This window comes from Felis catus, chromosome D2 (assembly GCF_018350175.1).
Source record: "Felis catus isolate Fca126 chromosome D2, F.catus_Fca126_mat1.0, whole genome shotgun sequence".
Classification (NCBI taxonomy): Eukaryota; Metazoa; Chordata; class Mammalia; order Carnivora; family Felidae; genus Felis; species Felis catus.
This window is the reverse complement of record NC_058378.1, coordinates 29057717-29080815: the sequence shown is the minus strand read 5'-3', so window position 1 is coordinate 29080815 and position 23099 is coordinate 29057717. Positions and strand designations below refer to the sequence as shown.

At 37.8% G+C, this 23099-nt stretch overlaps 2 protein-coding genes across 8 annotated transcripts in view; one reads left to right on the top strand and one right to left on the bottom strand.

Annotated features, from left to right (window-relative positions):
* SIRT1 (sirtuin 1) overlaps positions 1-3495 on the bottom strand; it is a 65165-nt gene extending 61670 nt beyond the window's left edge. For 3 of the 4 annotated variants that reach the window (XM_045039843.1, XM_045039848.1, XM_045039849.1), the window contains exon 1: positions 3340-3495. The gene's annotated coding sequence lies outside the window, so the exon portion shown is untranslated. The remainder of the gene's footprint in view (positions 1-3339) is intronic. The other variant, XM_045039847.1, reaches the window with a different exon arrangement.
* A 6153-nt stretch (positions 3496-9648) lies between these two features.
* The window catches only part of DNAJC12 (DnaJ heat shock protein family (Hsp40) member C12), a 43828-nt gene continuing 30377 nt past the window's right edge, over positions 9649-23099 (top strand). Inside the window, exons 1-2 of one of the 4 annotated variants that reach the window (XM_045040043.1) lie at positions 9649-9878; positions 20002-20080. In XM_045040043.1, coding sequence (XP_044895978.1) covers positions 9801-9878; positions 20002-20080 — 157 coding nt within the window. In that variant the 5' untranslated portion in view covers positions 9649-9800. The remainder of the gene's footprint in view (positions 9879-20001; positions 20081-23099) is intronic. The other 3 variants (XM_019813168.3, XM_011287368.2, XM_003993977.4) reach the window with 3 other exon arrangements.

Genomic DNA, 23099 nt, shown 5'->3' with positions numbered 1-23099 from the left:
CAAGCTCCATGCAGGGCTGGAACTCATGAACCTGAGTTCATGACCTGAGCCGGTTATATAGAAATTGAGCCAACTGAGCCACCCAGGCGCCCCTCTTTTAAAAAAAAAAAAAAAAAAAAAAAAAAAAAAAAAAAAAAGCTTATTTATCTATTTTGAGAGAGCATGAGAGGAAGAGACAAAATCCCAAGCAGTTACCACACCATCACTGCAGAGCCTGATTCAGGGCTCGAGCTTATGAACCCTAAGATCATGAGCCAAAATTGAGTCGGATGCTTAACCAACTAAGTCACCCAGGTGCCCCTAGTTACTCTCCTTTTTGACAAATCCTTTAATAATTCCTTGAGAGTAAAGGCACTAAGGTTAGAGGGGAAAGAACTGCTGAGTGTGAGTGTCAGAGTTTGAAAGGATCTCAAGTCTTTTGCTATTCCAAGTGTGATCCCTAGATCAGCGGCCTGCTTGGGATTCTCTCTCTCCCTCTTTCTCTCTGCCCCTCCCCTTCTTGTGCTCTCTCTCAAAATAAGTAAACTTAAAAAAAAATCTGTTACGGGCACTTGGATGGCTCAGTTGGTTAAGCATCTGACCTCACTCAGATCAGGATCTCATGGTTCATGGGTTTGAGTTCCACATCGGGCTCTGTGCTGACAGCCAAGCCTGGAGCCTGCTTCGGATTCTGTGTCTCATTCTCTCTCTATCCCTCCCCTGCTCATGCTCTGTCTCTCTCAAAAATAAACATTAAAAAAATTGTTTTTAATCTGTTATGTTAATAGATGCAAACCAATAATTTAGTGACTTGTTTACTCACAAATGGCATATTAACCACTTTTTTAATGATCATTAAAATGAGTAATTTTTAAAAATTGGGGCTCCTGTGTGGCTCAGTCGGTTAAACGTCTGACTTCAGCTCAGGTCATGATATCACGGTCCGTGAGTTCGAGCCCTGCGTCGGGCTCTGTGTTGAGAGCTCAGAGCCTGGAGCCTGCTTCAGATTCTGTGTCTCCCTCTCTCTCTGACACTCCCCCATTCATGCTCTGTCTCTCTGTGTCTCAAAAATAAATAAACATTAAAAAAATTTTTTTTAATTGAAAATACACACTTAGTAAAAATTCCAAAAGTATGAAAGTATATAGTAAAGTTAACCCACCATGCCTGTACTTGGGCCACCTAGTCCTCCTCTCTGAAGGAAAGTACTCTTACTTGTATATCTTTCTAGAGGCATTACTAGCATAGTTTAAATAGTTATTTTTTATTTTTAATTTTGCCTCAAGATAGGAATTTTTAGTAATGCCCCTTTCCTTTTTCTTTTTAATTTATTTTGAGAGAGAGAGACAGAGAGAGAGAGAGAGACAGAGAGAGAGAGCACAAGCATGGAAGGGGTAGAGAGACAGGGAGAGAAAGAGAATCCCAAGCAGTCTCTGTGCCATCACTGCAGAGCCTGATGCGGGGCTTGATCTTACGAACCCTGAGATCATGAGCCCAAATCAAGAGTCCAACACCCAACCAACTGAGCCACCCACGTGCCGCTAGTCACTCTCCTTTTTGACAGATCCTTTAATAATTCCTTGAGAGTAGAGGCACTAAGGTTAGAGGGGAAAGAACTACCGAGTGTGAGTGTCAGAGCATGAAAGGATCTCAAGTCCTTTGCTATTCTGAGTGTGATCCCTGGATCAACAGGGACTTCATCTGGGTCATGGTCAAAAATGCACAATCTCAGCCTTCACCCAGATATCCTGAAACAGCAGTTGGCCTTTAACCAGGTCACCAGATCATTTGCATGAGCCTTTAAGGTTGAGAATCATTGCTCAAGGAAGTCAAGGAAGTATGGCTCAACAAGGAGCCAGTGGAGAGCTGATGCTAGAAATCAGGTCTCCTAACAGCCTTGTCATGTGCATTTTCTTTTTTTTTTTTTTTTTTTTTTAAATTTTTTCAATGTTTATTTATTTTTGGGACAGAGAGAGACAGAGCATGAACGGGGGAGGGGCAGAGAGAGAGGGAGACACAGAATCGGAAGCAGGCTCCAGGCTCTGAGCCATCAGCCCAGAGCCTGACACGGGGCTCGAACTCACGGACCGCGAGATCATGACCTGGCTGAAGTCGGACGCTTAACCGACTGCGCCACCCAGGCGCCCCTGTCATGTGCATTTTCCAATAGGCCAAAAATTCTGGCCAGGTAATTTGATGTAGTGTTTTTATGTATTTTCTTCACAATCGGCTCAAGAGTCAGACACAGCAGCAATCAAAGCAGCTTTACCACTAGCATACAGTAGGAGCCCCATAATGGTGGTTTTTATATTTTCTGTTCTATTATTTTTCTAAATTAATAAAAACTTTACTTTTTAGAATTTTAGTTTCACAGCAAAATTGAGTAGTTTCCACATACCCTCTTTCCACACAAACTCCCCACCACCATCCATATCCCTACACACCATTTTAACAACGGGATCACTGATTATAACTTCAAAGCAATGTTTCAACAGCCTTTTGAAGGACTCTTTCACAAATTCTATTCGATGTCTGACTTAACAAAAAAATACTCTGTTTTAACATATCCTGTACTTGTCTCAAAATGCTATTTTGTTCTCACAGCCAGGGAAGGATTTTATTAGGTTGTTTTACAAATTGGTGACGCTGACATATTTGGAGTCTAAGGTCCTGGCAGGCTCCGTTTATTTCTGCTGGATCGCATGCTGGAACGGAGCAGTAGATTCTGAGGAGCAGGAGTTGAAAGCTAGGAGCTAAGTCGAATCGAGGCCTTTTTATCACAGGGCACAAATGGTGTCCAGGATCCCAGCCTAAGCAGGGGGATGGGGGCCTGCGTTGTGGGAAATCAGGACGAAGGGTTGCAAGCAGTTTCTGGAACTTGGGTTTAGTGCCTTGAAAGCTCGAGTTCCAGAAAACCGCAAGGAAAAAGTGCCAATTTTGTTTAGCAGGACAGAAATTTGGCGCGAGAGTGTAAGGAAAAGCGAGAGGCAGGAGAGCGGCCAGTCTGAGGACAACTCTAGGGGCTGCCCAGAGCTCACCTATAGTCTGCCCAATTTCTTCTTCCTTTCTTTTTAAAAATTTATTTATTTCTTTATTTTGAGAGAGAGAGAGAGAGAGAGAGAGAGAGAGAGAGAGAGAGAGAAAGAGAGAGCGAGCAAGCAGGGCAGGGGCAGAGACAGAGGGAGAGAGAAAGAATCCCAAGCAGGTTCCGCACTGTCAGCTCAGAGCCCAAAGCCGGGCTGCAACCCACCACAGCAAAAACCAAGAGCCAGACGCTCAACCGACTGAGCCACTAAGGCACCCCATAGACTGCCTAATTTTTATTCTCGCTCAGCGCTTCTGAGGCTTGTGGTCTCTTACCTTCCAACTTTTCTCCTTTTTGTCTTGCTGACCTTAGCTGTTTTTTCTTTCCCACTTAAAGACTAGGCATTTGTAAAAAACCCCAACAAGACAGAAGCCACAAGCACTTCCGGAGGGATGGCTCCGAGAGGCCGGAAGTAACTGGGACTTCCCAAGATGCCCCTTTCCCTCTAATCCCTCTGTGTCTTGTGGGAGTTGTAGTCCCAGAGTGGGTGAGGCTTCTCAGACTTGAGGAGATTGGGTGTTTCTCTGACCTGGTTGGTCCTGAGGTTGGGCATCTGACTCAGCGAGTCTTGAGGTGTAAAGAACTTTAACTTTGTTAAAAAGTTCTACGTGATTGCTACTATATATTTTGCACTATGCATTTTTAAAGGTTTTATTCAATGGCCATATGTAAATAAAACAAATGGTAGTTGCTCTTTGTAAATATTAAAAAGCATAACGAGAAATCAAAAATGGTGGAATGAATACATTGACCTGGTACAAACCTGGTTCAGAAAAGTATAAACTGAAACTAAAAGCCTCTCTTCTGTATCTGCCCAGCTCCCCTCCCTTAAAAGAAAAGCACCATCTTTTTAAAGAAAAAAATTATAGGTGCAAATGTACACACTATTAAAAAGTACACAAAAGTGATAGTGCTTTAATACTCTTCTCAAACTTCCTTTTTCATTTGATAATCCATGTTAGGGGGCGCCTGGGTGGCGCAGTCGGTTAAGCGTCCGACTTCAGCCAGGTCACGATCTTGCGCTCTGCGAGTTCGACCTTGCGCTCTGTGAGTTCGAGCCCCGCGCCAGGCTCTGGGCTGATGGCTCAGAGCCTGGAGCCTGTTTCCGATTCTGTGTCTCCCTCTCTCTCTGCCCCTCCTCCGTTCATGCTCTGTCTCTCTCTGTCCCAAAAATAAATAAACGTTGATAATCCATGTTAGACATCTTTCCATACTGTACAGAAAGAGCTATCCTACTCTCTTTTTAATGGCTGTACAGTAATTTATTCCACAAACTGCCATCTTCTTCTCCATCTCATTGAGGGACATTTTGGTTGTTTCTGATTTTTTTTCTGCTGCAAAGACTGTTGCAATGATCACCTTGAACATATTTTGGTGTAAATCCGGGTAAATTCAGAGACAAAATTTCCCAGTTAACGAGATATAAGCTTTATTATATGTGCTGCTGAAGCGAGCACAACGAGATATAAGCTTTATAAAAGTTAATAAATACTACCAAATTGCCAAATGGTGCCAGTTTACACTCTTATTTAGCAATGTATGAAGATGTTTACTTCCTTACGTCTGCTTTAGGATTGGGTATTATCAAACTTTAGAAATTCCACTCTCCGAGAGGTGAACAATTTATCTTCCTTTAGATTTCATAGTGATAAGTAAGGTTGCACTCCTATGTGTATCGGCCATCTATATTTCTGAGAGTAGCTGTATTCTCAGCCCGGTTTTCTATTGGATTGTTAACCTTGTTCTTATTGATTTGTCTGCACTTTTTGCAAGTTAGGGAAGTTGGTCTTTTGTCTATTATGGGAATTGTGAAATTGTTCTCCTTGTACATTATTAACCTGATTTTACTTTTGTATTTTTTGTGCTGCACAAATGCACTTAATATTTATATACTCATGTTTATTAATTTTCTCGATGGCTTCTGGGTTATTTGATTATATGTAATTTATTTGGGCATAAGGAGGGATGGTTCTAGCTTTATCATTTCTCCAATTATTAGCCAGTTGGTCCCAACATGATTTTTGGTACCTTTATTGGGAGGAAACCCCAATGGGCATTAACAATACACCATATAGGGGCGCCTGGGTGGTTCAGTCAGTTAAGCATCCAACTCTTGATTTTGGCGTGGGTCATGATTTCATGGTTCGTGGGTTTGAGCTCCACATTGGGTTCTGCACTGACAGTGCGGAGCCTGCTTGAGATTCTCTCTCTCCCCCCTCTCTCTCTGCCCATATCCTGTTTTCTCTCTCCCTCAAAATAAATATATAAACTTGAAAAAAATATATATATATACCCTATAATGACATGCTGTGCTAGGTTTGAAGGTTAATTTCGGGGAAAGAGTAGAAATAAATAAGTGGCACTCCAACTTTTCTCAAAACATCTGCTCGCTCTTTCTTTATATATTTATTTATTTGTTCTTTAAAGTTTTTGTGGGAATGTATTTTCTTTTTCTTTTTTTTTAAATGTTTATTTATTTATTTTGAGAGAGGGAGAGAGAGAGAGAGAACATGGACAGGGGAGGGGCAGAGAGAGGAGAGAAAATCCCAGGCAAGCTCTGTTCTGTCAGCGCAGAGCCCCATATAAGGCTCAATCTCACGAACCATGAAATCATGACCTGAACTGAAATCAAGAGTCAGCTGCTTAACCAACTGAGCCACCCAGGTGCCCCCTGGTAACCTTTTATGCCCCCCAAAGTCTGGTAATATATTTTAAAGTAAGTAATGACAACTTTTCTGAGTTAAAAAAGAGAAAACATTTCTGAAAATGATTTTAAAACCTAAGAATGTAAGATATAAGACAAAGTTATCTCCAAAATCATCCTTTAGAGGGGCGCCTGGGTGGCGCAGTCGGTTAAGCGTCCGACTTCAGCCAGGTCACGATCTCGCGGTCCGTGAGTTCGAGCCCCGTGTCAGGCTCTGGGCTGATGGCTCGGAGCCTGGAGCCTGTTTCCGATTCTGTGTCTCCCTCTCTCTCTGCCCCTCCCCCATTCATGCTCTGTCTCTCTCTGTCCCAAAAAAATAAATAAAAAACGTTGAAAAAAAAATCATCCTTTAGAAAAAAAGGTAGATTGCCTTATACTTGTAAACTTACAATATATTTTTTAATAATATATGATATAAAACATGTAGATTAAAGTAAATTTTTAAAATTAAATATTGTGAGGGGCATCTGGATGGCTCAGTTGGTTGAGTGTCTGTCTCTGGGTTTCAGCTCAGGTCATGATCTCACAGTTTGTGGGTTTGAGCCCTGCCAGGGGCTCTGTGCTGACAGCTCAGAGCCTGGAGCCTGCTTCAGATTCTGTCTCCCTCTATCTCTCTGTCCCTCCCCTGCTGGTGCACGCTTTCTCTCTCTCTCTCTCTCATTATTTTAAATAAATAAATAAAAACTTAAAAAAATGTTTAAATGACCACATGGTATACTACTGTATGTGGACATTATTTGTATGATTGCTAAGCATTTAATTTTCCTAAAATATGTTCATTGTATAATCATGTTTTGGTAAAAATAACCATCATTATTGCTATATCTTTGTTCTTGGTTATAATCTTTGGATAAGTTTCTAGGTATGAAATTTCTTAGACAAAGATCATTTAAAATCCTGACTTCTGAAATGCCAATTTCCAATTCAGAAAGGATGTACCAATTTCTTCTGCTGCTGGCATATGTTGACTGGGACTCTTTATGAACTTAAATATTCAGAATGGGAAAACATGGTGGTTTAGGAGAAAGATTCTTCCAGTTGCATTCGAAAAACTGAAGAGAGTGCTTTACCAAAATTCCTTTCATAATAATCTTTTCTTTTTGTTCTTCAGGACAACATCAAAGCATTGTCCTCACTGTTCTCAGGATCGAGAGTAAAAGAGCAATATTTTTTTTAGTCAAAGTTGTCTAGTGTTTATATAACTTTAAAAAAAATTGTGGTAAATATTTACATACATAACATAAAATTGGCCATTTTGACTATTTTAAATATACAGTTCAGTGGCATTGGATACATTGGCATAGTTGTGTGACCATCATCATCATCCATGTCTGCAACTTTTGTCATCTCTCCAAATTAAAACTCCATACCCATTAAACAATAACTCTCCATTCATCCTTCCCCTCAGCTCCTGGTAACCTCTACTTTTCTTTCTGTCTCTATGAATTTGACTACTCTAGGTATCTCATATACGTAGAATAATACAGAACGTGTCTTTTTGTGATTGGCTTATTTCACTGAACATAATGTCTTTAAGATTCATCCATGTTGTAGTGTGTGTCAGAAGTTCCTTCCTTCTGGGTGGCTCTGTTGGTTAAGCGTCTGACTTTGGCTCAGGTTATGATCTCATGGTTCGTGGGTTCGAGCCCCATATCTGGCTCTGTGCTGACAGCTCAGAGCCTGGAGCCTGCTTTGGATTCTGTGTCTCCCTCTCTCTCTCTCTGCCCCTCCTCTGCTTGCTCTCTCTCTCTCTCAAAAATAAACAAACATTAAAAAAAATAAGTTCCTTTCTTTTTAAGACTGAATACAATTCCATTGTATGTGTATACCACATTTTGTTTATTCCTGTGTCAAACACTTGGTTTGCTTCTACTTTTTGACTATTGTGAATAATGATGCTATGAACATGGGTGTACAAATACCTGTTAAAGTCCTTGCTTTCAGTTAAAAAAAAAATTTTTTTTTTCAAGTAGGCTTCATGCCCAGTGCTGGATTTGAACTCATGTCCTTGAGATCAAGACCTGAGCTAACACCTGAGCTGAGACCAAGAGTCGGATGCTTAACTAACTGAGCCACCCAGGCTCTCCCACCTTGCTTTCAGTTCTTTTAGGTATATACCCAGAAGTAGAGTTTCTGCATCATATGGTAACTCTGTGTTTGATTTTTTGACGACTTGTTACCATTTTCCACAGCGGCAACTTCACATCGTTTTAAGGCCATTTGCCAGTTCTGGTCTTATTTCTGGTCTGTGTTTTGTGATACTCAAGTAGGCCTCCAAATACCCCAAGGGATGTGAAGTTTCCAAAACAAAAATATTTATACTTTATTTTATTTACTTATTTATTTTAGAGAGAGAGAGAGTGCAAGCAGGCAAGGGGCAGAGAGAGAGAGAGAGAGAGAGAGAGAGAGACAGAGACAGAGACAGAGAGAGAGAATCCTAAGCAGGTTCTGAGCTGTCAGAGCAGGATGCAAGGCTTCATCTCATGACCTAGGCCAAAATCAGGAGTTGGCCGCTTAATCCACTGAGCCCCCCCCCAGGCACCCTGGAAGGGAAAGAGTATTAAGCAGACTCCACACTCAGTACCAAACCCGACAAGAGCTCAATTCCATGACCCTGGGATCACGACCTGAGCCGAAATCAGGAGTCAGATGCTCAACCGACTGAGCCACCCAGGCAACTCTATACTTTATTTTAAAATTCCATACAGAAATTTTAGCAAGAGAGGATATATAATGAAGGAATTGTAAAATGGTGCTTCAGTGCTTTATTTCATTTCCAAAATAAACCTTAAAAAAATGTGTTAGGTGAGCTCAGTGAAAATGTTTCTTTTTTCAAGGTGGTAATGTTTAAAGGGTTAAGGTGGTTAAAATGTTGTATCTGTGACCACTGACCTTCTTCTCTAAATCCTAGACTGACCTGCATATCCTAGGACCACAGTGAGCTGAAACACAGACTCCCTGAACTCACCCTAGGCTAGATACCTCCTGAGTCTGGACAGCCAGCTCAGGAATGATAGCACAGTGAATCAAATGTGGTCATCATACAGTTCTACTTCTCACTGTCCTGTTTTATTTCCTTCATAGTATATATCACTGTTAAATTTTTTTTTAATGTTTATTTATTTTTGAGAGAGTGAGAGACATAGCGTGAGCAGGGGAGGGGCAAGGAGAGAGGGAGGCACAGAATCCAAGGCAGGCTCCAGGCTCTGAGCTGTGAGCACAGAGCCTGACCTGGGGCTCAAACCCATGAAATGTGACATCACTCCTGAGCTGAAGTCGGATGCTTAACCAACTGAGTCACTCAGGCACCCCATAAATCACTATTTTAATTGATCTTGTTTATTTGCATGTTTCTTGTCTATCTCCCTCCATCAGAATGTAAGCTCTTTGAGAACTGAGACTTATTTACCACACCATTTCCTACAACTGTGCTGGACATAAAATAGATTCTCAATAAATACTTGTTTAATGAGTAATTTATTAAATGATTGAAAATGTGCTCTCCTAGTCTATTTCCTTCTACTCTTAGACTGTTTGAAAAATTATGAAATATTCTAAGCGCTCAGAAAAATGCCCACTACTCAGATTTAACACATTCTAAGATTTTTATTACATTGCTTCAAAGTTACTTCTATTTCTTAAAAAAAAAAAAAAAAGAAAAAGGTAAAAATATACAGGCGATGGAGAAATGGCTAATTTGGGGAGTACATAAAAATGAACAGTTTTTGCTAACCTATGAAGGGAATGGTTTGTGTGCATTGCTTACATAAACTGAAACTACAGATCCCAGGCAGCACTGCAACAGTTAGGCACATGACTTATTCTTTTCTCTTCTGCCAACAGCCAATGAAAGGTAGAGTTTACAAAGGTCTAGGATGACATCTGTTATATGGACTGTGGCCAGCCTTAAATCTGGTTATTGCTGTTTGGAACGTGCTGCTGAAAACCAGACTTAAAAAGGCTTTTCCTGTTAATGCACAGCTTATTCTGTCTCTTGTTTCACAGGGAAGAAAAGCTGATTTAGTAATTGAAATGGATGCAATACTAAATTACAGGTCAGAAGACACTGAAGATTACTACATGTTACTGGGATGTGATGAACTATCTTCGGTAAGACAGTGGATAATGCTGTTCTTTTTCACAACAGGTTTTCAAGTTTTTATTTAAGGTTTTAACTTTGAACTTTTAGTCACATTGCCTAAAAACCTAATCTTACATTACTTTAAAGTACGTTTGGTTTAGAGAAAGTTAAGGATTTAAATCCTAGATCTTTACTGGAGTAGTGTCCTTTTGTGATTTTACAGATGTTTCTGATTGAATATGTATATTTGGGCACATGGCCATAGACTCTATTTCAAATATACTAAAAATATATATTTGAAATTTTATTGTAATGCTGTTGGCAGTGTTTTACAGAACACATAAGCTATATCTTTACTATGGTAATTTATACTATAATTGAGATGAAATGTAATTTTCTAGTAATTAGTGATTTTAAAATATTTTATTAAAATATGTACTCTTATATAAGCAGTTAAATTATATAGACCAAAAAATATCCTTTTATGTTAACATCTTAACTTAAAAATTACTTAAAAGGGTGGCTTCTGAAACCAAACATGTGAAAACTCTACAGTTGTTCACTTGATCTACAATGAAATAATGTTTTTAAAGGGCCACATAGACAATGATGAAGGTTGTAAAAGTTTTTAAAATTATGGAAAACTCTAAATTTCATATATTAAAAAAATTATGGAAAACTCATTTATAATTCTATCTCCCAAGATATAATTATCTCCCAAGGATAATACTATTAATGTTTGGTATATTAAACTTCAGTCTTTTTCCTATATATATATATATATATATATATATATATATTTAGAAATATGTTTGGGAAGATATTATATATTTACTTGTTGATTCCTGCTTTTTACCCGCTAACATTATAACAAGGATTTGTCCATGCCATTAAACACTCTTCATATGTATTTTAATGTTGCATATTTCATTTTATTGTTTTATCACAATTGATTATTTTCTTATTGTTAAGTATTTCATTGATTCCTAGTTTTCCAATGTTTTAAATACTATTTAGATGAATATGAAGTATATTTCAATTATATTATTGAATATATTATCTTATATTTTATATAATAGTTACTAAAATGTTTTATTACTAAAACATAGCTATTAATATTAATATTTTCAAGCAAAATATTTTTCTATTTATCTTTGTTTCATAAGACTGGAGTTTAGTAATAATATGTGCTTAATTTTGTTTGGAAAATAGATGTGACCTTGGACACAAAGGATTAAAATCTCTATCTTCATCACACTGAGGAAGTCATCTTAAGTATCTTATAGTTAAACACACACACACACACACACACACACACACACACACACCACACCCCAGATTATAACACTCTTTTAGTTGCATATTTCCCTTTAGGATAATATGTTATTCTTGTTTATTTGGTGGTGATTTACTTACAGCAATTAAGAAAGCTTATTACCATTTTTACTATCTTTATTATGAATTATGCTATTGCCAAATAATTTTTGAAGGAGATTTTTAAAATCAAAGGAACATCACTTAACTTGATAAGCTTCACAATTTAGATTTTACAAAAATGTTGTCATGCTAAGTTATAAGGTAAAGGTTGTTCTATTCCCATAATAAATGCCTAGACCCGATTAGTCACTCTTTTATAGTTATGCGATTGTTTCCTCAGTCTTTGAAGGAGAAAGAGCATTGGTTTTGAAAAGACTTAAAAAAAAAGTTCGTATTATTTATAATGTTTACAACAGTGTCCTTTCGTTATAGTCAGCCCTTTTGTTACCAGTTGTAGTCATACTTCTCTGTATGTACTGTGGCATGTATGAAAAGGAGAATAAAAGCATTGTCTTGCAATTCTTTCACTACTGATTCTGTCCCTGCCGTAGATGTTTAAATTACAATCATTTATTTAAAATGAAATGACCTGTCACAATTTTGTCAATTCTTTTTATATGTATCTTTTCCCTCTTTTCATATATATCTTTCCCATTTAAAAATATTTCAATTACATTTTTTTAAGTATTTAGTGTGACATTTCCTTTATTGATTTGTATTGGATGGATTTCTTTTGCTTCAAATATTCCTTGATTTGATGCTTTAAAAAATTGACCAGAAATGTTCATACTCAAAAGCATTTAGGAGCACCTAGCTGTCTTAGTTGGTAGAATAGAAGACTCTTGGTCTCAGGGTCATGAGTTCAAGCTCTACATTGGGCATGGGCCCTACTTAAAAAAAAAAAAAAAAGAAGCAATTTAGCAGTTATAATTTCAAAGCGACTTAATATGTTGATTCTATTTATAACAACTGAGTTGAGCCACACACAAAATTCTTTTGCTTTAGTATATAGTTGTTACAATTTATTTATTTATTTGTTTGTTTATTTTTTTTAAAGTTTATTTATTTATTTTGAGAGAGAGAGAGAGAGAGAGAGAGAGAGAGAGCAGGGTAGGGCAGAGAGGGAGGGAGAGAATCTCAAGCAGGCTCTTCACTGTCAGCATACAGCCTGACTCGGGGCTTGATCTCACAAACCGCAAGATCATGATTTGAGCCAAAATTGAGAGACGGCTGCTTAATAAACTGAGACCCTCAATATATAGTTCTTACAATTTAAAGCTTGTGTTGAAAATTAATGAAATGACACATATAAACCATGGGAGGATTTCTGCTCTGTTGAGTAGAAAACAACATATGCTCATTTCAAAAACATGTATTGCAGATTGATTCCAAGTTAATCAGCTTTTTCGCCCTGCATCAGATTTTACACAAAAGACACATGTTATGAAATCTTCTAAAGTCTTTATGAATGCATACACCACAAACTAGGATGTATATCAAATAAGATATCTCCTTGATGTATATTTTATTTGATTTTTTGGTATTTGGTCACCATTTCAGTAGTGATGATAAGAAGGCATCCTGATTTTAAGATTTCACAGTCTTGAAAATTGAGCATGAACTTGATAAATGGAGACATCTATTTTTTGTTTCTAGTTCTCTTCCTTATTGACTTCAGACCACCTGGGTTTAAATCTTACCATTTACGAGCTGTGTGACCTTGGGGAAATGACTTAATTTTTTTCTATGCCTTTGTTTCCTAATCTGCAAATGGGGGTAATAATTATAGTACCCACCTCATAAAGGTGTTGTGGGGATTAAACGAGACATGCTAAATAAAGACTTAGAATAGTGCCTGGCACATAATAAGTTGTGGTGTTGTTTTAGCCACACAATAATACTGGACACTTGGAACTTTGTAAATTTAGACAATTCTGTCTAAAGGGTTGGGGGGGGGCGGGGATAGAGGATCTGAGGTGGGCCCTGCCCTAATAGCAGTGAGCCTGATGTGGGGCTGGAACTCAGGAGCTGTGAGATCATGGTCTGAAGTTGGACACTCACCCAACTGAGCCACCGAGGTGCCTCTTAACAGACTTTTTAAAAGCAGTTTTAGATACATAGCAAAATTGAGTGGAAGGTATAGAGCTTTTCCATATACTTCCTTCCCTTCACTAATGCCTAGCCTCCCTGTTATCAACATCTCCACTAGGATGGTACACGTGCTACAACTGGCGAACCTACACTGATATAATCACCCGAAGTCCATAGTTTGCATTATGGTTCACTCTTGGGTTTGTACATTTTATAAGTTTGGACAAATGTATAATGACATTTATCATACAGAGTAGTTTCACTGCTCTAAAAATCCTCTGTGCTCCACCTGTTTGAATAATTTTTGACTTAAAGAAAAATTGCAAAAATAACACAGAGTTCATGTATACACTTCATCCCGCTCCCCTTAATGTTAACATTGTATTTACAATTATCACGCATAGTAAAATTATACAAATCAGAAAATTAGCATTGGCACAATAGTATTAACTCAACCAGGGGCCAGCAAGCTTTTTTTTTTTTTTTTTTTGTAAGGGGCCAGATAGACCAAGCCACGACTAGGGTGAGGCAAGCAGAGCACTTGGGATACAAAATTTAAGGAGGCACTAACTCTCAGGATTGTGCAAGTGCAAAAGTCTATGAGAGTAAGGCTACCTCCTTAAACCTAGGCACCCTGCTTGTTTCTCCTAGGTGCTGACCCTGAGACAGCAAAATTTTAAGAGTTTGCAGGACTCTAGCACAACTATTCAATTCTGCCATTGCAAGAAAGTAGCCATAGATAATATGTAAATGAATGACGAAGGCTGTCTTCCCGTACAATTTTATTAAAAACAAAACAAAACAAAACAAACAGGTGGCAAGCCAGATATGTCCTTTGGGCTAGAATTATTCAACCTCTGATCTAAAGGATAGGTCTCATTCTAATTTCATCAGTGTTTCTACTAATGTCTTTTTTCTCTTTCAAGATCCAAGCTAGAATCCATTATTACACTTAGGGGTCTTGTTCCCTGAGTTTCCTTCACAATGACAATTTCTCATACCTTCCTTTTTTTTTTTTCATGACTTGGACACTTTGAAAAGTAATGGTCAGTTATTTTGTAGAATGTCCCTCCGTTTTGGTTTGTCTCAGGTTTTCTCCTGATTAGGCTGAGGTTATGTGTTTTTGGAAAGAATACTGCTGAAGTGATATTGTACCTTTTTCAGTGTGTCATCTGGGTACGGGATGTCAATATGTCCTAATGATCTAAACACATAGTTAAGGTTGTGTTTTTCAGGTTTCTTCTGCCAGGCTTTTCCACTGTAGGGTTACTATTTTCCCTTTGGTAATTAAAAAATATTTTTGGTGAAGATTCTTTGAGGCTATAGTGTTCCACTTCAGACTTTCACTGGCTGATTTTATCATCTTTTGGTGTATCTTGCCTGTAACGGTTACTACGATGGTATTTGCCAAATGGTAACTTTCTATTTTCTTTATTCACTTTACATTTATTACTTGGAATTCTTCTGTAGAGAAAATATATCCTTTATCCCACATTTATTTATTTATTCAACTACTTTTGTCACTATGGATTAATAGTTACTGTATTTTATGGGTTATAACACAATACTACCATTATATATTTTGTGGCTCATATTACTTCTATAGCTTATGTTTTGATTATCATTTGATTACAATGATGTAGGATGATCTCACTGAATTTATTTTGGGAATATTGCTAACGTTTGGAATTTTATATAAGGGAAAAATCCAGTTTCACACTAAGTGAACTGAAATGATGGATACTAATTCACCCACTTATTAAGATGAGTCTTCTCTTTTCTATAGCATATGAATTTCCATCACTAGAATCAGTTCATTCTTTTAATGAATAAATCATAATTTTCAGAAAGCTTCTATTATGCTATAATGGTGTTAAAGAACATCTGTTAGTCTATAATCAAGTATTTATTCAACACTTGGCATTGGGCCAGTACTAGAAGTGATGGGGGTAAAAGAAAACAAAACAAAAAGGTGAGAAATTGTATAAGAACCTTGGCATCCAGCTGAGGAGCCAAACTAATACAAAGGAAATAGAGAAAAAATAAGGACTGTGCTATGCGGTATTGTTGGTAAGTGCAACAGAAATTACAGGAAGACTATCTGAAAAGATTTCAGAGAAGAGATGATGCTTGAAATGATCAGACTAGGTCAAAATTTAGACACATAGAGGGAGAGACAGAAGGCATTTGTGTGGCCAGAGAAAGCTGGAGAAGATTCATCCAAGTGGGAACCAGATTAGTGCCTATTGCACACTGGAGTATTTGCTGACATGGATCAAAATATCGTGCTAATAGGCTGTGGAAAAGATAAGTTTTTAAGTTTTAAAGTTTAATTTCTAAAACTAATGTTTTTTTTTTTTAATTTAATGTTTCTTTAGTTTTGAGACAGAGACAGAGACAGAGAGAGTGAATGGAGAAGGGGCAGAGAGAGGGAGACACAGAATCCAAAGCAGGCTCCAGGCTCTGAGCTGTCAATGCAGAGCCCGACATGGGACTTGAACGCACAACTGTGAGCTGAAGTTGGATGCTCAACTGACTGAGCCACTGGGTGCTCCTTAAAAACTAATATACTTTCAATAAGAAGATGTGGGGTATGAAGAGAACATGGAGAAAAATATTAGCTTAGATGCTTAAAATCTGGGAGTATTATGTGTGTGTATACACATATGCTATATTTATGTGTTATGTAAATACATGCATATATGCGTTAATATTTACAATGTGCATGTCTATATGTGTATGGAGTCAGACTGCCTGAGTTCAAATACTGGCTCTGCTACTTATCAGCCCTATGGCCTTGGGAAAACTACTTAACTTTTCTGTGTATTGACTTCTTAATCTGTAAAATGGGAATAATAACAGTACCCACCTCACAGAGTTGTGGGAATTAAATGAGATGCTATATGCACAGTGCTTAGAACAGTGCTTGGCATATAATAAGTCTTAATAAATCTTAGCTATTGTTATTGTTATTATATATGTATATATATATATTATAATCCCTTTTAAGGTAAAACATTATGGTTTTATGCCTCATATAATGCTTTGTAGTTTACATTTCTTCATAGAACTATATTATATAATTTTTCTCAGATTATTAAAAGTCTTCTACTACAAGATGAGTTTTTAAAGTTTATTTATCTATTTTTTGAGAGAGAGTGAGAGAGAGAGAGAGAGAATATGAGCAGGAGAGGGGTAGAGAGAGAGGGACAGAGAGAATCCCAAGCAGGCTCTGAGCCATTAGCCCAGAGCCTGATGTGGTGCTCAATCTCACCAACCATGAGATCATGACCTGAGCTAAGATCAAGAGTCAGTTGCTTGGAGCGCCTGGGTGGCTCAGTCAGTTGAGCGTCTGACTTCGGCTCAGGTCATGATCTCACGGTCTGTGAGTTTGAGTCCCGCATCGGGCTCTGTGCTGAAAGCTCAGGGCCTGGAGCCTGTTTCAGATCCTGTGTCTCCCTCTCTCTCTGACCCTTCCCTGTTCATGCTCTGTCTCTATCTCAAAAAAATAAATAAATGTTAAAAAAAATTAAAAAAAAAGAGTCAGATGCTTAACCAACTGAGCCACCCAGGTGTCCCTACAAGATGATTTTTTTAATGACTGTAAAATATCTCAGCCTAAGAAATATTTCAGTCAACTTTAATATCTTATTACTGGACACATAAGGTTTTGTTTAAAATTTATAACATTTTATTCATTGAACCTTGTTATAACTAAATAATTTTCCCACCTCTGACTATCTCCTTAGACAAATTTCTATAATTGGAATTGTTATATCAAAGAGTAAAAAAAATTATACACTTTTATGTATATATACATATACATAAATATCTCCAATTCTATCACTCTTTGATATCTAGGTAGATAGATAGATAGATAGATAGATAGACAGACAGATCTCTGTATATATCTATTTTCAGGAAATTTGCATCCTCCCCAAGAGAGTATGAGAATGTTCATTTCTTTGTACCCTCAATGACACTGGTCATTATCATGCCTTAGATGTTTTGATCTATTTGATTATGAGTAAAGTTGAACATTTGTTTGTATGTTTATTGGCTAGCATAATAGGCAGTTTTCCAGGCCATTGAACATTGGATCAGGAAAACAGGATTCAGTGGACCTTGACATGGAGGGCCTCATTTGTCCATGGACTACACTTGGCATGAGCACATGGGGTGGGGATGCCAGGAGATAAATGGAACATTCCCAAGACAAACTAACCTGCTTTACCAGTTGGTTTACCCAGAACCAGCCTACCTAGGAGATTTGTAATAAATTTTGTGACACTAAAACTATAAAAAGTAATGAAAGGCAGATATGGACTATTCTTAATTGTTTTAAATATTAATTTGGCAAAGTAAAGAAAATATAAATGAGAAACTAACAATCACATACATTAGCATTATTGAGAATTAACATTTTAGTACATTCGCTTCCATGGACTTATACTAGAATGTTTCCTAATGGGATAAAAATGAAAAAATAAAACAACAACAAAAAAAACCCTCCGAATTTCCTACCTTTGATAGATATGTATAATTTTATCCATTTATCTTATTAAAGTCCTCCAATACATATATACATAAATATGTGTATAAGTGTGTAAAAAATGTATCTTGAAGGGTGAAACCTGTTATCCTGGGGGGCTGAGGGGTAAAGGAACTTTTACTTTCTGTTCTGTATTGATATAAGTATCTTCAAAGAGAGATTATGAAATTCATAAATAGCTTAATTAAAAATGCTTACTACTACTACTAGAATCTTTAGAATTTTTAGTATTTTAAAATTTAAAGACAAGTCTCAGTCTCATTTTCTTTGTTATATAAGCAGTTTATAGTGACTGATGGTCACTATAGGTCACTCTATGGTCACTATAGGTCATTCTATCGTCATTATAGGTCACTATAGGTCACTCCTAGGGAGCACCTAGGAAGAGGAAACACAATTAATCACAGTTCTGAACAGGAAGTCTATCTCTTCCTGTTATTCCACTGGATTCCCAGTAGATGCTTAACAAAGAAAAGAATAGTTATTAGTCTGGGCATTTAGTGCATATGCTTATCTAGTACAGCCTGGCTGTATTATTATTATTTTTTAAAGATTTTATTTTTTAGTAATCTCTACACCCAGGTGGGGCTTGAGCTCACAACCCTGAGATCAAGAGTCACATGCTGTTCCAGTTGAGCCAGCCAGGCTTCCCTACAGCATGGCTCTATAAAAGTGAAGAAAATTTTTTCCAAGGATTGATTAAGGATGACATGGAGCTGATAAATTTATGTTTTTACCATGAGTCTTATGACAATTTTAAGCTGAGCCTCTTGAGAATTTGTTTCTCAAACAAGAGGTCCTTTCCTTTCATTAATTAGTGGATAGTAAATATGCAACTTGGTAATAGATCCCTAAGAATTCTGCCATTGGTCAAGATTATTGGATTTGAGAGGCACCTGGGTGGCTCAGTTGGTTGAGTGTCCAACTTTGGCTCAGGTCATGATCTCACAGCTCATGAGTTCAAGCCCCGCATCGGGGGCTGGCTGCTGTCAGCGCAGAGCTCACTTCAGATCCTCTGTCTCACTGTGTCTCTGCCCCTTCCCTGCTCATGCTCTTTCTATCAAAAATAAATGAATATTAAAAAAAAAAAGATTACTGGATTTGAAGTCCAACTTCTTAGTTAACAAAAAATTTGGCTTTTTTAGTAACTAGTTAAATGATTTCAGACAAGTTACTTAACCACTGACATTTAGTTTTAGCTATTATTATTGAGTTCTTACTACAATTAGGCTTTGTGTTAAATGCTCTATCATTCATGTAATATAAAGATAAGGAAACTAGGCACATGGAAGTTATACAACTTGCCTAAAGTCTCTGGCAGAACTGGGCTTTAAAATGAAGCAATCAGGGGCACCAGCCTGGCTCAGTCAGTAGAGCATGTGACTCTTGATCACAGGGTCATGAGTTTGAGCCCCACGTTGGGTGTGGAGCCTACTTAAAATAAAAATTAAAAAACAATATAAAACAAACAAAATAAAACAAATTATATTGTGGAGCCACATAACCACTGTTGTCTCCTGCTGCTGTCATTGGAATTATAATTAACAAAGACAAGTATTGATTATGCATGATAATAAGGTTTAGATGGCTGAGTGAAATCAAATCAAATCAAAATGCCTCTCAAACTTCATATTAGTTTGGCTGAAGTTTCTCTTTTCCCAACCAAAATCTCCAACTACACTGTTAATTGGTAACAAAATTAACAGGTTTGAATTATGTCCTTTTAATTGTGAAATTCTTAATAAAAAAAAGAGGGGGGCAAAAGGCCTAACGAGGGAACTTTATAATGGGTCATTTATAAACTAGACAGTCATCCTTGAATAATGAATGATGACAAAGCATCTTTTGAAGAACTCAGATGAGTGAACGCCTCTTCTATGTATTCTTAGAATAAACCTATCTGACCATTTGTGACATGTAAATATATTGAGCTCACAGGTGTCTTGGGCTATCATCTAAATGCAGTAGCAAGTTAAACTGTTATCAGTATTTGGACAGAAGTTTTTATTGAATGCTTTCTGAATTTCATTATCAAGGCATTATTTCTTAGAGTAAAATGTCAAAATACAAACACAAGGATCACAATAAAAGTTGGGTTGATCATGGCTGTTTTGAAAAGGAATGATGCCCAACTTCTTTCTTTATGCCGTTTAATTTGGAATCCTTATTTTTAACATCAGTTTTTGTTTTAGGTTGAACAAATCCTGGCGGAATTTAAAGCCAGAGCCTTGGAATGTCACCCTGACAAGCATCCTGAAAACTCCAAAGCTGGTAAATATTTAATAATGTCTGTTTCCCATAAAAATGAATAATATCTAAATCTAAAAAGCTATTGAATAATTACCTAATTTTCTTTTATATATTATGCTCAAACTTATTCTTTCATTCAATGCCAAAGAATGTTTTTTGCACTATTGGATGGTAGGAGGGGAGGGAATGGTGTAGGGTCCTTTCTCCAATAGTAGTCATTTCTCATCCATTTTTCTTTCTGCTGTAACATGCTGCTTCCTGGTTTAAAATTTGTTCACTTTATGCTTTATTTCACCAGCTCTTGAGAGTTAACATGACTTAAGTATGTTTGTAACTAGGTGATTGTCTTGATTAGAACTTGATGTATTTTCTTCTTTTGGAGGAACTGAATATGTCTCTATATGATATATGGTAATATATTCATACTTTTGAGTTTTTTCTTGAGCATAATTTAAATTCCCTTATCATAAATTTTGACATAACTGCTCATGTGTATCTCAACTTAAAATAATACAGACAGGAGGAGCACCTGGGTGGCTCAGTCGGTTGAGTGTCCGACTTTGGCTCAGGTCATGATTTCGCGGTCTGTGAGTTTGAGCCCCAAGTCGGGCTCTCTGCTGACAGCTCGGAGCCTGGAGCCTGCTTCCGATTCTGTGTCTCCCTCTCTCTCTGCCCCTGCCCCACTCATGCTCTGTCTCTCTCTCTCTCTCTGTCAAAAATAAATGAACATTAAAAAAAAATAATACAGACAGGGGCACCTGGGTGGCTCAGTTAAGCACCCAACTCTTAGTTTCGGTTCTGGTCAGGATCTCGCGGTTTGTGGGTGTGAGCCTTGCATCAGGCTCACTGCAGTCAGCCTGTCAGTGCAGAGCCTGCTTCAGATCCTCTGTCCCTCTCTCTCTGCCCCTCCCCTGTTTGCGCTTTCCCAATAAATAAATAAATATTAAAAAAAATACAAACATACCATTTATCCTTCTTTAACCTGTCTCCCTCCTGCTCCTCTTTTATCTCTCTCCTTCCTTTTAGAGCCAAACTTCCTGAAAAAGAAGTCCACAGTTTATATCTCTACTTCCTTCGCCAATTTTCAATTTATCCCAGGCTGACTTCCCTCTCACCTTTCTTGGAAATGGCTCTTGTAATAGTCATCAAAGACTTCTTGGCTGCCAAATCCAACATTTACTTTTTTAGGTTTTATCTTCCCTGAGTTTGCATCAGAAATTGGCACTGTTGACCAGGCCTCCTTGAAACATTCTTTCTTTTAGGTACCAAGATACACACTCATAATTTTCCTCCAACTTCTTGGGCTTTTCTTTCTTTCTTTCTTTCTTTCTTTCTTTCTTTCTTTCTTTCTTTCTTTCTTTCTTTCTTTCTTTCTTTCCTATCTCTTTTTAATGTTTATTCATTTTTTAGAGAGAAAGGCAGAGTGTGAGCAGGGCAGGGCAGAGAGAGAGGGACAGAATCTGAAGCAGGCCCCAGGCTCTGAGTTGTCAGCACAGAGCCTGATGCGGGGCTTGAACTCATGAGTGGTGAGATCATGACCTGAGTGGAAGTCAGACACTTAACCAACTGAGCCACTCAGGCACCCCTTCGGTTTCTCTTTCTGTCTCTGTCATGACTCCTCTTCTGCCTTAAATTTCCCTCCTAAACTCTCATTTCTGGGCTAACTCCTCACTTGCTCTCTGGAGTCTTTTTTTAAAAAAATGTCTTTATTTGTTTTGGAGACAGAAAGAGAGAGAAAGAGAGCAAGTAGGGGAGGGGCAGAGAGAGAGGGAGACAGAATCTGAAGTAGGCTCCACACACTGAGCTGTTAGCACAGAGCCTGAAGTAGGGCTTGAACTTGTGACCAGCAAGATCACAACCAGAGCTGAAGTCAGATGCCTAACTGACTGAACCACCCAGGCACCCCAATTTCTCCTTGGAGTCTTGTCCAAGTCTGTGGCTTCAGTCATTAGCTCTTTGCTGATGGCTTTCCAGTCTATCCTTAACTCAGTTCTCATTCTGATCTTTGGACTCTAGTTTTGAGTGTTCTTAGAAATCTTCGTTTGGAGACGTTTCAAAGTCACCCTGTCAGAAACTGAACTCATTGTTTTCCTCTCACCCTCTCTCAAATCTTGCTCATCTTTGTGTTTCCCCATCTTAATAAATGGCAACCCCATCCATTTAATTGGTCAAGCAGAAACCTGTCTCCTTGCTCTCCCTTATGTCTACATCTGTTCAGTTACCAAATGCTGGTGATTTACTTTCCACGTCTCTCCTGGAGGTCTTTTTCCCTACATCTTCACAGCCCCTAGAGTAGACAAGTAACCATCATTTCATGCCTGGATCCCTACAGCACTCCTTTCATTGCTTCACACTGCAGAGAGTGGATTTCTTTTTAATTATGGAAAAAATAAAATATTTAATATGTACAAAAAAGGTATAAGAATACTATAGCAAATACCCATGTATGCACACCTAGCTTAAAACTTTAGCAATGTAGTTGAAGTCTTTGTGTATTTCTTTTGTTTTTAATTTTTTTAATGTTTATTTATTTCTGAGACAGAGAGAGACAGAGCATGAGTGGGGAGGGGCAGAAGAAGAGGGAGACACAGAATCGGAAGCAGGGTCCAGGCTCTGAGCTGTCAGCTCGAACTCACAAACCGTGAGATCATGACCTGAGCCAAAGTTGGTCGCTCAACCAACTGAGCCACCCAGGCGCCCCAAGTCTTTGTGTATTTCTACCTTGATTTTATCCTCAGGGTAGGTACTGTAATACTGTCTTACATTAGATGATTATGTTTACTATAGGTGCATATTATGGGTTTGTGTGTAGTATGTATATGTATATGATTTTTCTATAAGGAAAATATTATGATTAAGACCTATCTTAATCCACATTGCACAAATGATAAAACCCAAACTCCTCTTCATTAAAAAATTTTTTCCTTTATCTCTTTTTAAAGTTTTTATTTATTTACTTTGAGAGAGAGAAAGTGTGAGCAGGGGAGGGGCAGAGAGAGACAGGAGAGAGTGAGAATCCAAAGCAGGCTTGCACTGCTAG